Here is a 15,735-nt window from a genome sequence, read left to right on the forward strand (position 1 = left end):
TTGGCTCCTAAGATATCCACTGCCTGCAGACAGAACAGCAACTGTTGTCTTTTCAGCCCTGTGAGACTGTTAGAAACTGCAGTCTTCTTTGCCTCTAGCTAATGCCCTCTGCCCAGATTCTCAGCCTCTCACTCTGTACCAAGAATCAGTAAATACTCTTAGGGAAAACTGGCAGAATGTTGACTCATCTCTTTGCAGCAAGGATCTTGGCCCTTCAAGTCCTAATTGCCTCAACAGTTCTCCAAAGCCTTCCTCAGATGTTGTTTGTACTTTGGCTTTTCCAGCATTTTTTTGGATAGAAACTGCCAGAGCTATACCATCAGAGGCAGAAACAGAAGTTTCTTACTAGTATTACTTCTTGATAGGAACACTTTTAGTAATGAGATTTGAACAGTTTCACAAATATATGCCACCAGTATACTACTGGGTTGGCCAAAGTGTCTTCTGTTTTTAAGTAAAAATAAAAGGCACATTTTTCATTGTCACCAAGAACTTTATTGAACAACGTTGTCATCCTTTTGTTCCACTACCTTCTGCCATTTTTCAGGCAACTTCATAATTCCATATTCCCAAAACGTTTTATCTTTTTGAGCAAAGAACTGTTCCAGATGCCTTTTACAGTCTTCCAGGGAATTGAAATTTTTTCCATTAAGAGAATTTTGTAAAGACTGAAATCAATGGAAATCTGAAGGTGCAATGTCTGCTAAATATGGAGGATGAATCAGAACTTCCCAGCCAAGCTGTAACAGTTTTTGCCTGGTCTTCAAAAAACACGCCATCTTGCGTTATCCTGATGGAAGATTATGCGTTTCCTGTTGACTAATTCTGGATGCTTTTTGTTGAGTGCTGCTTTCAGTTGGTCTAACTGGGAGCAGTACTTGTTGGAATGAATCGTTTGGTTTTCCAGAAGGAACTCATAATGGAGGATTCCCTTCCAATCCCACCATATACACAACATCACCTTCTTTGGATGAAGACCGGCCTTTGGTTGGTTGGTGGTGGTTCATTTTGCTTGCCTACGATCTCTTCCGTTCCACATTATTGTACAGTATCCACTTTTCACCTCCTATCACAATTTATTTTAAAAACGGAACGTCTTCATTACATTTAAGTAGAGAATCGCATGCGGAAATACGGTCAGGAAGGGTTTTTTTGCTTAACTTACGTGGAACCCAAACATCAAAGCGATTCACATAACCAAGCTGGTGCAAATGATTTTCAGTGCTTGAGTTGGATATTTTGAGTATGTTAGCTATCTCCTGCGTCGTATAATGTTGACTGTTCTCAATTAACGTCTTGATTTGATTGCTATCAACTTCAACTGGTCTACCCGACATGCAGCATCATCCAGCGAGAAATCTACAGCATGAAACTTCGCAAACCACTTTTGACACGTCTGATCATCACAGCACCTTCTCCACACACTGCACAAATCTTTTTGTGCATTTCAGTTGCATTTTTACCTTTCATGAAATAATAAAGCATAATATGCCAAAAATGTTGTTTTTCTTCCATCTTCAATATTAAAATGAATGGCTGCACAAAAATTCACCAATTTTGATGTCTTTTTTTTTTTTTTTTTTGGCAGTACGCGGGCCTCTTACTGTTGTGGCCTCTCCCGTTGCGGAGCACAGGCTCCGGACGCACAGGCTCTGGATGCACAGGCTCAGCGGCCATGGCTCACGGGCCTAGCCACTCCGCGGCATGTGGGATCTTCCCGGACCGGGGCACGAACCCGTGTCCCCTGCATCAGCAGGCAGACTCTCAACCACTGCACCACCAGGGAAGCCCGATGTCTTTTTTTAAATGCACGTTGATAGGACAGCTATCACATACAATCTAACAAAATTGTTTCAAATGAAGTTAAAGACAACTAAGTGCTACTAAAGTCATCTTACGGAAAAAAAACAACTGAACCTTTTGGCCAACCCAATATACATATTTTTTTAAATAAATAAATAAATTTATCTATCTATCTATTTATGGCTGCGTTGGGTCTTTTTTGCTGCGCGCGGGCTTTTTCTAGTTGCAGCAAGTGGGGGCTACTCTTTGTTGCAGTGCGTGGACTTCTCATTGCACTGGCTTCTCTTGCTGTGGAGCAGGGGCTCTAGGCACACAGGCTTCAGTAGTTGTGGCTCGCGGGCTCTAGAGTGCAGGCTCAGTAGTTGTGGTGCACGGGCTTAGCTACTCCGCAGCATGTGGGACCTTCCCGGACCAGGGCTCGAACCCATGTCTCCTGCATTGGCAGGTGGATTCTTAACCACTGCGCCACCAGGGAAAGCCCCCCAATATTTTTTAAATGCATTTCCCATATGTGAATTCTATCTATTCTTAAAGGTTCAACTCAAGCAAATAAAATAGTGACTATGTGTATTCTATAAACTACCAAGCTCTATAGAAATATGTTTCATTTATTTATTTATTCTTGTAAATTTATTTACTTATTTATTATTTATTTTTGGCTGCGTTGGGTCTTCGCTGTGGCACGGGGGCTTTCTCTAGTTGTGGCAAGCAGGAGCTACTCTTCGTTGTGGTGCATGGGCTTCTCATTGCAGTGGCTTCTCTTGTTGCGGAGCAGGGGCTCTAGGAACATGGGCTTCAGTAGTTGTGGCATGTGGGCTCAGTAGTTGTGGCTCACGGGCTCTAGAGTGCAGGCTCAGTAGTTCTGGCATGTGGGCTTAGTTGGTCCACGGCATGTGGGATCTTCCCGGACCAGGGCTTGAACCCGTGTCCCCTGCATTGGCAGGAGGATTCTTAACCACTGCACTACCAGGGAAGTCCAGATATATTTCTTTTAAAGAGCTTTTTTGAATTACCCAGCTCAGTGATTAGTGATCTTATGTGAATTTATTCTCCTTTAATCCTCCTTGAGAGTTAACAGAAAGTAAATGCTAGTGAACAAAATATATAAAATACAACGAATTCTCAGAACACTCTGTTAATACTTACGTGTTTCCATTCATGTAGATAAGGAAGATATATCTTCCCGTTAGCATCCACATGCTTTCCTGTTTTAATAGTCATTGAGCTAGTAGGCTTAACAAAACAGATAGGGGGATTATATGGGTATGTGTCCAGCAGCCACAGGCATATTGGAATATTATATGTAGTACCTGAGAGAGAAAGAGAAACTTCAGTTACTCTACTTTTATTATTTTTCAATAATGGCTTAGTAGGTAAGCAACAAAGAGCTACAACTAAGCAACACTTTTTTTAAAAAACACAACAAATATTTTATGTTTCAAAGTTCTGTTTAACATCAGTTTCTCAAATTTTCAGTTTGTAAAATACATGAGCAGGATTAAGGAGCTAATTAATCACTACTCTGCCAGTGTAGTAAGTGTACTTACTGCCATAAAAACGTTATTCACAAATTATCTTTTGGTTCAAGCCATTCTTTGTTATTTGACTCCTGTCACTTCAGTTAATAAAGTTCACTGGTAAAGGATATAGAAGGAAGACCACAGACAACGGTGTCCTTTCGGAAAGTGATATGCTAGACTTTAAATTCCCTTGCTAAAAGTCACATTGTAAGACCTAATTCAAGTGTCAAACAGATGCTGACTGGTGGCCACAGCTTGACCAATGAATATGGCATTTTCAGTGGTAGTTTCACAATCAATGATGTCATCCCCCTTTTTTTGCTTTATGTAATAGAATCTCTCTCAGTTGAGAAATTTGACTATATATAGTCAAAATGAACAGTGTTTCAAAGGATCTGATAGTTAACATATTGAACATAAATCAAAGACTTTTCTTCCTAAGGTTAAAGCCCAGTGTCCCAAGCAACCATTTGAATCACCTAACATAATTCAGATACATTTCCCCCACTCAGAAACAGTTTTACTTCATAAAAGTATATACACATAAAATTCACTTAAAGAAATCAGACAGTTATGGGACTTTGGATTTATTTTTTACCCAAAAGTACTTCTAGAATGAAAAAAAAAAGACTCCAATAAAATATATCTTAATACATAAAACATAACTTTATTTCCACCATCTAGAATTCTTTGCTTTGTGAAAATGATGGATTCTCTAGAATTACTTAGGCTTAGGAACTGTGCCATACAAAAAAATGGTGAAGGAACAAAGGTTTAGTTTAAATAAAATTTACATGTATGTACGCGTGTGTGTGTGTGTGTGTGTGTGTGTGTGTGTGTGTGTGTATGAAAAAGAGAACCCTTGTGCACTGCTGGTGGGAATATAAATTGGTGCAGCCACTATGGAAAACAGTATGGAGATTACTTAAAAATTAAAAATAGAACTACCATATGATCCAGCAATTCTACTTCTGGTCATTTATCTGAAGAAAATGAAAACACTAATTTGAAAAGATATATGCACTCCTATGTTCACTGCAACATTATTTACAATAGCCAAGATATGGAAGCAACCTAAGTACCCACTGATAGATGAATGGATAAAGAAGATGTGGTATACATATACATAATGGAATATTACTGCGCCATAAAAAAGAATGAAATCTTGCCGTTTGTGACAACATGGATAGACCTAGAGGGTATTATGCTAAGTGAAATAAGTCAGACAGAGAAAGACAAATACTGTATGATTTCACTTATATGTGGAATCTAAAAAACAAAACAAATGAACAAACAAAACTAAACAGAAACAGGCTCATAGATACAAAGAAGAGGTGGTTGCCAGAGGGGAAGAAGGTGGGAGAAGAGAAACAGGTGAGGAAGGTTAAGAGGTACAAACTTCCATCTGTAAAATAAATGAATCACAGTATGATATGTACAGTGTGGGGAATACTGTCAATAATTATGTAATGTTTTGTATGGTGACAGATGGTAACTAGATTTATCATGTTGATCATTTTGAGAGGTACAGAAATATCAAATCACTATGTTCTATAACAGAAACTAACACAGTGTTATAGGTCAATTATACTTCAAACACACACAGATAAACAAACAAACAGAAAAAGAGATCAAATTTGTGGTTATCAGAGGTGAGGGCTGGGGGGAAGGGAGAATTGTAGGACAGTAGACATGAGGTACAAACTTCCAGTTATAAAAAAGCAAGGGCAATTCCCTGGTGGTGCAGTGATTAAGAATCTGCCTGCCAATGCAGGGGACACAGGTTTGTACCCTGGTCCGGGAAGATCCCACATGCCATGGAGCAACTAAGCCCATGTGCCACAACTACTGAGCCCAGGTGCCACAACTACTGAAGCCTGCGTGCCTAGAGCCCATGCTCTGCTACAAGAGAAACCACTGCAATGAGAAGCCCACGCACCGCAACGAAGAGTAGCCCCTGCTCGCCGCAACTAGAGAAAGCCCGCGAGCAGCAACGAAGACCCAACGCAGCCAAAAAAAAAAAAAAAAGTTAAGTACTGGGAATGTAATGTACAACATGATAAATGTTATGAACACTGCTGTATGTTATATATGAAAGTTGTTGAGAGTAAACATCGCAACTTGATGAAAACTTAAGAATTTCATCACAAGGGAAAAATATTTTTTTGTTTCTCTAATTTTGTATCTATATGACTGATGTTCACTAAGCTTACTGAGGTAATCATTTCTTGATGTATGAAGTCAATCATTACGCTGTATATCAAACTTATATAGTGCTATATGTCAATTACATCTCAATAAAACCAGAAGAAAAAAAATAATAAATGTCTTCAATTATGTCTACGATAGTCTTCTGCCTCCTTCTCTCCCCCACATACCTTTTTCCCTCACCACAGCTTACTTCCTGGGGTAAAGGCAAAGTCAATAATCCTGAAGTTTACTCGTATTTGCTCTATAAAATGCTGATGCTCAAGTGTTTTTTCTCTGCCTGGGATGTCCATTCTGTTATGAATGGTTCACTCATCCTTTAACACCAAATTGAACGTCATTTCTTTGATGACCTTCCCACGTGTTCTTGTTCTCTATAATCTCACAGCACCTTTATATTTCATTATTCTATAATGGGTATAGAATAGTGTAAATATCTATTTATTCCCTGTTTCCCCTATTTGTGTATGTTCTTCCAGGGAAGGTACATCCTTTATTCACCTTTGTATCCCTAGCCCTTTTCCCCCACGCATAGCAGGTACTATATAAAATCAATGGGTAGGTTACTGAGACACAGGTCTTAGCTAGTCACAAGGAATAACTAACAGAGCTGTCCACAGTTGCTCATGAAGCTGAATGCTCCATTATCATTGTAAGTCTTCCAGCAGAGGGTGGCTGACTGACAGAGATGTAATTATCCATCATCAGCATTACAACCATAAATAATAGCTACTTTCGATATACCAGCCTCTGTGCTAAGTCCTTTACATACATTATTACAAATGAATTCTTCTTTGAGTTAGGTACTATTATCCAAATGTTACAGATGCCCATTGTCACAAAACTAATAGATTACAGAGGGAGAACTAAAACCCTACTCTGCCCTGACTGTAAAGCCTCTATCTTAGTCACTATACTATACAGCTTCCCATTGTCAGATAAGTTTGAGTAGGGTGGGAGCTGAACTAGGAGGCAGCTAAGATCCCTTTCTAGTTCTAAGATTCTCTGATTCTATCAAACAAACTCTTCCAGTGCACTGAGGCACTTATTTGTTGATATATCTTGGTAAGGAAGTAGGGGAAAAAAGATGAAAATATGAGGTGCTGCTGCCAAATGAAGTTCAATTAGAATAGGAGGTGAAGTTTCTATATTATCATGAAAGTCACAAAAAAGCAAGCTTAATTACCTACAATTCTTTGGCAACTAAATGTGAATTAAAATGCATCTATGCTGGAAACACGAATCACATAAGACATTTACCTCTATAAGGCACAGGAATCGTTCCAGTGAGGTTCATTAGTTCCCTGGAACTGCCATCATTAAAAACTGAAAGGTAAGAATAATGAGTTAATCAACAAGCATTCTCACAGATGCTCCCACGTAAGTTATTCTTATGTTTCAGAAACAACAGTTAAAACGCATTATTACCCTTGAAAGGACTAACTTGTTAATGTTCATACATTTTGTCCAATAATAAAGTATCCTTTGTTGATTCACTTAATGGGATCAGCTTTGAATGAGTAAAGATGCTATGAATTACTTGGAAAAATACATGTTAATGCTACAGTCCCAATAAATATGAGCTCTGGATCCCCAACCAACATGATTATAAAATTACTTAAAAATCGCTATTAACTGACACCATATTAAATATTAACCTAATGTTTTCAGATGTTTATTCCCACTCACTGTCATTCTCAATCCCAATGTAGTATCGCACAGTATGAAAAAGGAAAAAAGTTTTCACAGTCAAATACGGACATTTTCTTTTAATACAAATATTTCTCACATCGCACAAGTTTTCCTACCTGTAATTGACTGAATAACTAGGGCACATACTTTGTGTTACATGGACTGCTATTATCTGTAATAATGATTTGGAATTAACACTATTACATAGAGGAAAGGCTGTAATGTGCAGCACAAGAACACAGAACTGTACTGTTGACCTCAGTTCTTTTACCTACTATTGACAATTATAAACTGTGCTGTAATTTATTCTGATTTTGTATTTTTAAAAGACCACCGTATTTAATTTTAGGGTTATATTTACTCTAAAAGCATGTTGATGACAATGGTTTAGACTTGGTCCAGCCTGTGTGGCTGTATATATATTTGTTCAATGATGTTGGAATCTTTGTCAGTTTATTTTGTTGTTGTTGTTGTTGTTTTGGGTTTTTTTGCGGTACGCGGGCCTCTCACTGCTGTGGCCTCTCCCGTTGCGGAGCACAGGCTCCGGACGCGCAGGCTCAGCGGCCATGGCTCATGGGCCCAGCCGCTCCGTGGCATGTGGGATCCTCCCGGACCGGGGCATGAACCCGTGTCCCCTGCATCGGCAGTCAGACTCTCAACCACTGCGCCACCAGGGAAGCCCCCTCTTTGTCAGTTTTGATCAACATTTATTCTTTTAGTATTCAGTAAAAACTATACACTTACCATAAAATTCTAGCTTTTGTCACTTTATTCCCCCATTGAAGCCATTTTTAAATTAACTCTAATTTTGGTAATATGAGTTTTTTTGCAGATCTAAATACCATAGTACAGTATGTGGACAGGAAGGAGAATTATGCCCTAGTTTGGGAGAGGACTTCCAGTTCATGACTTTGTTGTTCAGGATATTCAGGATTGATTCCCCCTCTGCTGCCTCTCACCAGGCTCCTGTTTACAAAGCCCTGGAGATGAGTGGGGTTTAGAGTGAGAGTCTCAGCTACAAAATTCAGCTCTTTGCCCTCATTGCCAAGGGTCTCACAATGGGCAGGAGGCAGCATGGGTTTCCCTTGGCCCTGGCACATTTGGTGTTTACCAGGAGATGGGGTTGGAGAGATTAGGTTAGGATTGGTGGGGCCAAAAAGACTGTTTAAAAAAAAAACAAACCAAAAAAAACCCTCTGAATATTGTCATTTCTTACTTAAATCACAACTTTATTTCATCTCAATAGAAGGTGGACACAAATTGTCACCTACCTACTCTACAGAATTAAGGACAAGAGTTTTTAAGTGTTTTCTTCATCTATAAAATGAAAAGGATAGTCCAGAATATAGTTTTACAAAATGTGTTCCTAAGAATATAAAGAGATGCTCTAGAGAGAAAAAAGGTTCACTAGTTAATTAACTTTAGAATATACCGAACAATGTATTATCTTCTCTCCCCCCTTGGTGAGGTCATAATGACACATAGCATATTAAAGGCTCTGAGAAATCTTGTTGCAAAGAAACCCATTTAATTTTGTTTAATCTATAAGTGCTCAAACTTAACCTCAGAATCCCCTCTACCCATGCCCCCAAAGCAACATTCTTCACAACTATGTATACTATTTTGGGAAATGATGGACTAAACTATTTTTAACATCACCTCTAGTTCTAAATTTGCATTAGTTCTATGTTAGAGTAGTATATTAAAACTTAAAATAACTAAACAAATGTAAGATGTTATTATTAGATCTTGTAATTTCCTATCTCTCACAACTTTTTTTAGGTGAAGGTTAGTCCTACAATGAAAAAACCAACAAACTTAAAGGGAAAATGGGAAACCTACAATTATTAACAAAGAGAGTAAACTCAAAGTATAGTACTTGATATTTTTATTATATAAACTCACCATATGAATCCAATACAGGTTTGAGATCTTTGTATAAAGTAATAACACTGACAGTTTCACGTACAGTTAGGTCTCTGTATTTGTACTGAAAAGGAAAATTACAAATGAATTTAGTTTAAAACCAAGGCACATATTTTACTGCTAGGTTAATTTTCTTAAAATCTTATTAATAGCACTCTTCTTAAAAGTATAATGGTTCTGAGTGATCATTAACATTAATTAAATAAAGACTGAAAGAACCTCAGTAGCTTTTCCTCCTGCCACCTATTCAAACTTTTACCTCCATTTTAGCTCTTTTTCCAACTTAAAAGGTCCTCCGCCAAATCAAATCTTAATCATTCTCAAAGACCTAGTTTACATCACTTTCCTTCTCTTCTTTCTTTTTTTTTTTGCGGTACGCGGGCCTCTCACTGTTGTGGCCTCTCCCATTGCGGAGCACAGGCTCCGGACGCGCAGGCTCAGTGGCCATGGCTCACGGGCCCAGCCGCTCCACGGCACGTGGGATCTTCCTGGACCGGGGCACCAACCCGCGTCCCCTGCATCGGCAGGCGGACTCTCAAGCACTGTGCCACCAGGGAAGCCCTCACTTTCCTTCTCAATGAATCCTTTTCCAGACTTCCCTTTAGCCCAAAACGATCTCTCCCTCTCCAGCATTCATCGTCGATACTATTTTGCAATTTACCATGTGCTGTATTGTATTCTCATACCCCTGCCTTGTACCACTCCAGTCCAGGAAAACTAGGAACCTTGCTTACACACTCTTAGCAGATTAGGAAATCAGGAGATGGGGATCCCCATCTGTTCACAACACACTGAAGCTCACCAGCTGACAAGCTCCATTCATGCACAAAGCTTTCAATCAGCTTTTAGTGCTTCTCTCTTAAAAAGGAACAGTCAGTTATTCCAAAAAGAAAGACTCCAAGAAACATGTCACAGACGGAAAGAAGGAACTAAGAATAAAAATAATGCAAGGAGCAGAAGAAAACTTCAAAAAGAATTAGCATTAAAAATTTCAAAGAAAGAAGAAATGATATTGTATCCATAAAACAAGAACACTCAGAAAAGGACTCTTGGACATAAAAAAAAGTGAGAGTAGAAATAAAACATCTAATAGAAGGATTAGAATATAAAGTCAAAGAAATCTCAGAGACCAGCACAAAAGACAGTGATAGACAATAAGGGAGAAAATACAAGAAAAATTAGGAAATAAATCCAGGTCTACTCAAAGGCATCTCTTCAGCAGTTCTTGACCTCTTTTGTCCTGAAGCACCAACTTTTCCATGCTATGGGATCAGTACTATTACCACACACATATTTTTCTTTCTCCTGTCTTATTCACACAAAAACATTCCTTACCTCCCTTCCCCCTCCACCTACAACCAAACTTCTCTCAGTTCCCCTTTACAGCAAAAACTCCTGCAAGGAGCTTCCTACTTTTGCTGTCCGTACTTGCTCTCTTCCTACTCTCTCCTCTTAAAGCTTTTTATTATGGAACATTTCAAAGGTATCCAAAAGTAGAACAGTATAATAAATCCCCTGCTTCAGCACTACACCCAGCTTCAACAATCAACTCATAGCCAATCTTATTTAATCTATAATCTCATTCACCTTTCCCTCCTCCTGTATTATTCTGAAGCAAATGGTAACATCATATCCTATTACCCATAAATATTTTAGTACGTATCTTTAAAAGATAAGAACTTTTAAAAAAAGCCTACAATACTATTATCACACTAAAATAATCACTATTTCCTTATATCATAAAATATGCAGTCTCATGTCATTTTTGTTGTTGTTTGAATGGAGATCCAAATAAAGACCACATATTTCAATGTGAAAATGTCCTTTAGGCCTCTTTTAATCTACAGATTCTCTCCCACCCCTCTTTTTTGATAATAGCTTTACTGAGATATAATTCACATACCATATAATTCACACATTTAAAGTGACTTACGTAAGGCTCAGTGGCTGTTAGTACATTCAGAGTTGTACAACCGCCACCACTATCAATTTTAGAACATCTTCATCACCCCCAAAAGAAATGCACAACCTGTAGCAATCACCCACTCACTCCACCAGCGACATCCCCTTTCACCCTAGACAACTGCTAATCTACTTTGTTTCTATCAATTTGCCTATTCTGGACATTTCATATAAATGGAATTATATAGTCTGTGGTCATTTATGACTACCTTCTTTCACTTAGGTTTTCAAGGTACATTCATGTTGCTGAATAATATTCCACTATATGGATATAACACATTTTAACTACTCATCAGTGGGTCCATTTCTATTTTAACCCCTTCAAACTTACTTGTTGAAGAAATCGGTTCATTTGTCCTATAGAAGCTCCCACAGTTTGGATTTTGCTAACTGCGTCCCCTTGGTGTAGTTTAATATGTATGTTCCTATTTCCTTTGTATTTCTTGTGAATTAGTAGTTGGATCTGGAAGTTATGATCTTTTTCATGATTTTTTTCTAAATTTTACTTTTTTTTTTCCTCCACTGTCTTCCCCTCTCTCTGGCAAGATCATTTCGCAGATGATGGTGTTTTTCCATCAAGTAGCATATGACATCTAGGTATCTCTCCGTGATGTTAACCACTGATGCTCAAAGACTAGACCCATTCTCTTCAAACCCACTCCAGTCAGGGTTTTCCACTTTCACTGAAATTGCTCATTAACATCACCAGTAACTGCCACACATGGCCATATGCAATGGCCAATCCTCAGTCTTCATCTTACTTAACCTATCACAGCAGCATTTGACCAAGTCAATTCCTTCCTCGTAACACATGTCCTTCACTTGATTTGCAGGGCACCACTGCTGCTTTTTCTCCTCTTTGTGTCTACCCCTTCTCAGTGTCTTTGCTGGTTCTTTCTCTTCTCCTAACCTCTTATCTTAATAATATTGAGCCCCAGGGCTCAGTCCTTGGTCCTCTTCTTTATCTCAACTCACTCCTTTGGTGATCTCCATGCATGGCTTAAAATAACATTTATACACTGATAACTCCCAAATTTAAAAATTCGAGTCTGAACCTCTTTCCTGAACTCCAGACACATATATCCAATTACCAATTTGATATCTCCACTTGGATATCTAATGAATGTCAAATTTAACATGATCAAAATTGAACTCCTTATCTTCCCCCCAAAATCTATGCCTCTTACAGTCTTCCATGACTGTATCCTTCTAGTTGCTCAGGACAAAAGCTTTGACATTATCCTGGATGCTTCTCTTTCCTACACATCCACAGTGAATCTGTTGGAAAACCCTGTTAGCTCTACCTTCAAAAATATCCAGAACCTGATCACTACTCACTACCTTCATAGCTACACTTAGGTTACTACAACTGCCTCCTTGGAGTTGTCTCTGCTTCCACTCGACTGAACCTCCTACAGTCTAGTCTCAGCACAGCAGCTAGAGCTATACTGTTAACAGATCAGGGGCTTCCCACCATACTCTAAGTACAAGTAACAGATCAGGGGCTTCCCACCATACTCCAAGTACAAGTAACAGATCAGGGGCTTCCCACCATACTCCAAGTAAAAGCCAAAGTGCTTACAGTGGCCTGCAAGACCCTCCAAAATCTACCACCCCTTTATTCAGCACTGTTTCCCCTTGCTCACTCCAGTCCAGCCCCCTTAGCTCCCTTTGATGTTCCTCTATCATGCATGACAAGCTTCTGTCTCAGGGCCCTTGTGCTTGTTTTTCCTTCTTCCTGGAATGTTCTTACTCCAGATTGTTCCAGTTTGCTTCCTCACCTCTTTCAGGTCTTGCTCAAATAGACCTCAGGAAGGCCTTCCTTTACTACTCTCTAAAATTGCAACCTATCCTATTCTCACGTTTGAGCACTCTATTACCCTTTCCTGCTTTACTTTTCTCCAAAGTACTTAACACCTTCTAACATGCTACTTAATGTACTTACTGAGTTGTTTGTTGCCTTCTAATAGAATTTAAATTCCACACTGTCTGTTCACTGTTGTATCCCTAGAATCTAAAACAGTGTGAAGTGCATTACAATCTTTAATGTGCCAGCTCTCTCCTACCTAGTTAGTAGTGACTCCACCTCTAGGAATGCTGTAGATGTAGCATGTAAGAATACAGGTAGTTGTCTGTATGAAAAATATAAAAGTTATTTGTGTAAAGCAAGATGGACAAATAGTATAAATATACCTCTCTTAACTGCAAAAACAATGACAGAGAGGTTGTTAAACTAAAAGCTGTATTTAAGTTGGGAGCTAAAATAAATGCTCAAAGGAAAAAAATACCTGTAGTAATATATCAAAAGATAATATACTGTTCTATGTCAGTTATACCTCAAAAAAGACATAAGTAAAAGCAGGTGGCCCAAAGTAACATGTTGGGTGATGGAAATCCCAGAATCAGATAAAGAGTAAAGGACCATCACCCTAGCAATGTGTCCAAGGTCCTGGCTACCAATGCCTACACTGGACCACACTCAACTGAAAGGATAACACCTGAAGCCAGCCCTCCACCAGGAGGAAGAAATTCCACAAATTGCTTCTATTATCCTACTTACTATTCCTACCTATCTATCTCTTCACAGGCTGGAGAGAAAACGTGCCGATACTCAGAACTGACATCACCACTTGTAAGAGACTCAGTTTTTCAGAAACCGAGCCAAGAACCAAAAGACAGAATGCCCTCTCCCACCTCTTCCCTATGTCCTTTTTTGTTCTTAGGATATGAAGAGGGTGGACGGAAAAGACAGGTGGAAGTATAAAATATCTTCTAAAGATGTCCTGCCTCTGTCTTTGAAGGCAGGTTCCTCTACAGAAAGTTTAGGAAAACTAATTATGGTTTTAAAAATTCAAAACCAATATTTGAATATTCCTGTCCTTGTATGTAAATACCTTCATACATATAAATTAAGGAATAAACCTTAAGGGCAATGTTATCAACTTTAAAGATTAAAAAAAATGGTACGGAACAGATACTCTTCAGTTACATAGTATATAAAACAATGTACTTTAAAAAAAAAAGCTATATATAAATGTTACAACACAGACCTCTGCCACAATCTTCTAGGGCTCCCTAAAACTTCCTCTACAACTAAGGATAATTACTTTATCGAAAGAAAATCAAATCAACTATACCTCAATTTTTTAAAAAAGAAAGAAAATCAGAAGCCTAGAAGATATGATTAGAACAAGCAAGAGAAGCTTTATTTAAAAAACCATCACTCACTCTTTAGAGATTATTTGCTCTTCAATCAAAGACTATGGGGATGATTTTACTGGGGGGAAAAGTATATTTTTAAAGGAATAAGTTCATACATAATAGTGTATTTTAATACTATTGAAAACTGTTTACACTTCTTTGCTTCCTACCATTCTTGTTTTGACAAAAGTATCTAAAGCTAATCGTTTAACTGGAGAAGATTCTGCACTCAACCATTTCACATACATCTTATTCCAATTAGCTTTGATAAACTGAAAAAAAAAACAAAAAAACCACCCAGTTCACTCTGGTATCAGATGCCACATTTTAAGTAGTTGTCAAAATAACTCACGGCTTTAAATACAAAATGCCTACCTCCTTTTATAAAAAAGAAAAAAATACACTGGTCTTGAACGGTGAAGATTAAAAATTTCAAACCAAATAATTCCGCGTTATAAGTAGCATACAATTAAAGGTAGTCACTCTTAGCAAATCAAAGTCCCTGAAATGGTAATGGAATTCTATTTATTTCACCCGATGTAGTGAGGTACCGGTATTCTGGCTTCTCAAGGACGTTTTTACTTATAACTGAGCCAATTCAACCAAGTTATGATCTCCCGCGGGTCGGCTATTGAGCTGCGTGAAGAATACAAACTGAAAAGGACACAATCTCCGGGGGCCGGGAGGGAAGGGCGAAGACGCACGAATCCTACACTGGGACACAAGTGGAGGAGTGCCCACGACCGAGTTTTAAGTACAACCCTCTCTTTGTGTTGATAAAAAACTAAGACGAAAACTATACTGCCCCAAAGACTGCTCCAAACTCTCTCCCTGAAGAGAGGAGGACGGGCGGCAGGTGGCAGGCAGCCTCGGCTCCGCGCCTTTGTTGACCGTCGCCGCCCCGCGCCGGCCCCGGCCCAGGATTCCGGCACCGGGCGACAGGCATCCCGGGGCTGGGGCGGCGGAGGCGGCCGGGCACTGCCTGGGGCTTCGGGCTCGCCCGGGGGGGCTCGCTAGGCTGGTCGGAAAGGCCCGGGCGGCGCGGAAGGGAGCGGTGGGTGCGCGCCGAAAGGCGAGCGCGCCGCGGCCTCACCTTGGACACCATTTTCTTGAGCTGGCTCTCCGACCCCGCCATGGCGGCCGCCTCGCGACTCCCGTCCCCACAGGCAGAGGGTCAGCCGCTCCGGGGCTGCCCCAGGCTGCCCCACACAGTCGCACACCGCAGAGCCAACCCCCCACCCCCCCAACCTCTACCAACAGGAAGTAGGCCACCACGCCAGCGCTTCCGGTTCCCTTACGTCACTTCCGAGGTCGGTGACCAAGGGTGGGCGTGACTAGAGCTTGGCAGGCCGAGCAATCTTGTGCAATTTTGTGCTCTTCTCTTCAAATGGCCAGTGTTTTTACACTAGTTCATTATGGTGTG

General features: G+C 39.7%; 1 protein-coding gene across 1 annotated transcript in view; it reads right to left on the bottom strand.

Annotated features, from left to right (window-relative positions):
* The window catches only part of TSG101 (tumor susceptibility 101), a 58,354-nt gene extending 42,784 nt beyond the window's left edge, over positions 1–15,570 (bottom strand). The window contains exons 1-4 of the mRNA XM_060018594.1: positions 15,406–15,570; positions 9,129–9,213; positions 6,792–6,857; positions 2,950–3,113 (exon numbers count right to left, since the gene is read on the bottom strand). Of these exons, the coding sequence (XP_059874577.1) occupies positions 2,950–3,113; positions 6,792–6,857; positions 9,129–9,213; positions 15,406–15,447 (357 nt within the window). The 5' untranslated portion in view covers positions 15,448–15,570. The remainder of the gene's footprint in view (positions 1–2,949; positions 3,114–6,791; positions 6,858–9,128; positions 9,214–15,405) is intronic.
* Positions 15,571–15,735: the final 165 nt, after the last annotated feature.

This window comes from Delphinus delphis, chromosome 8 (genome assembly GCF_949987515.2).
Source record: "Delphinus delphis chromosome 8, mDelDel1.2, whole genome shotgun sequence".
Classification (NCBI taxonomy): Eukaryota; Metazoa; Chordata; class Mammalia; order Artiodactyla; family Delphinidae; genus Delphinus; species Delphinus delphis.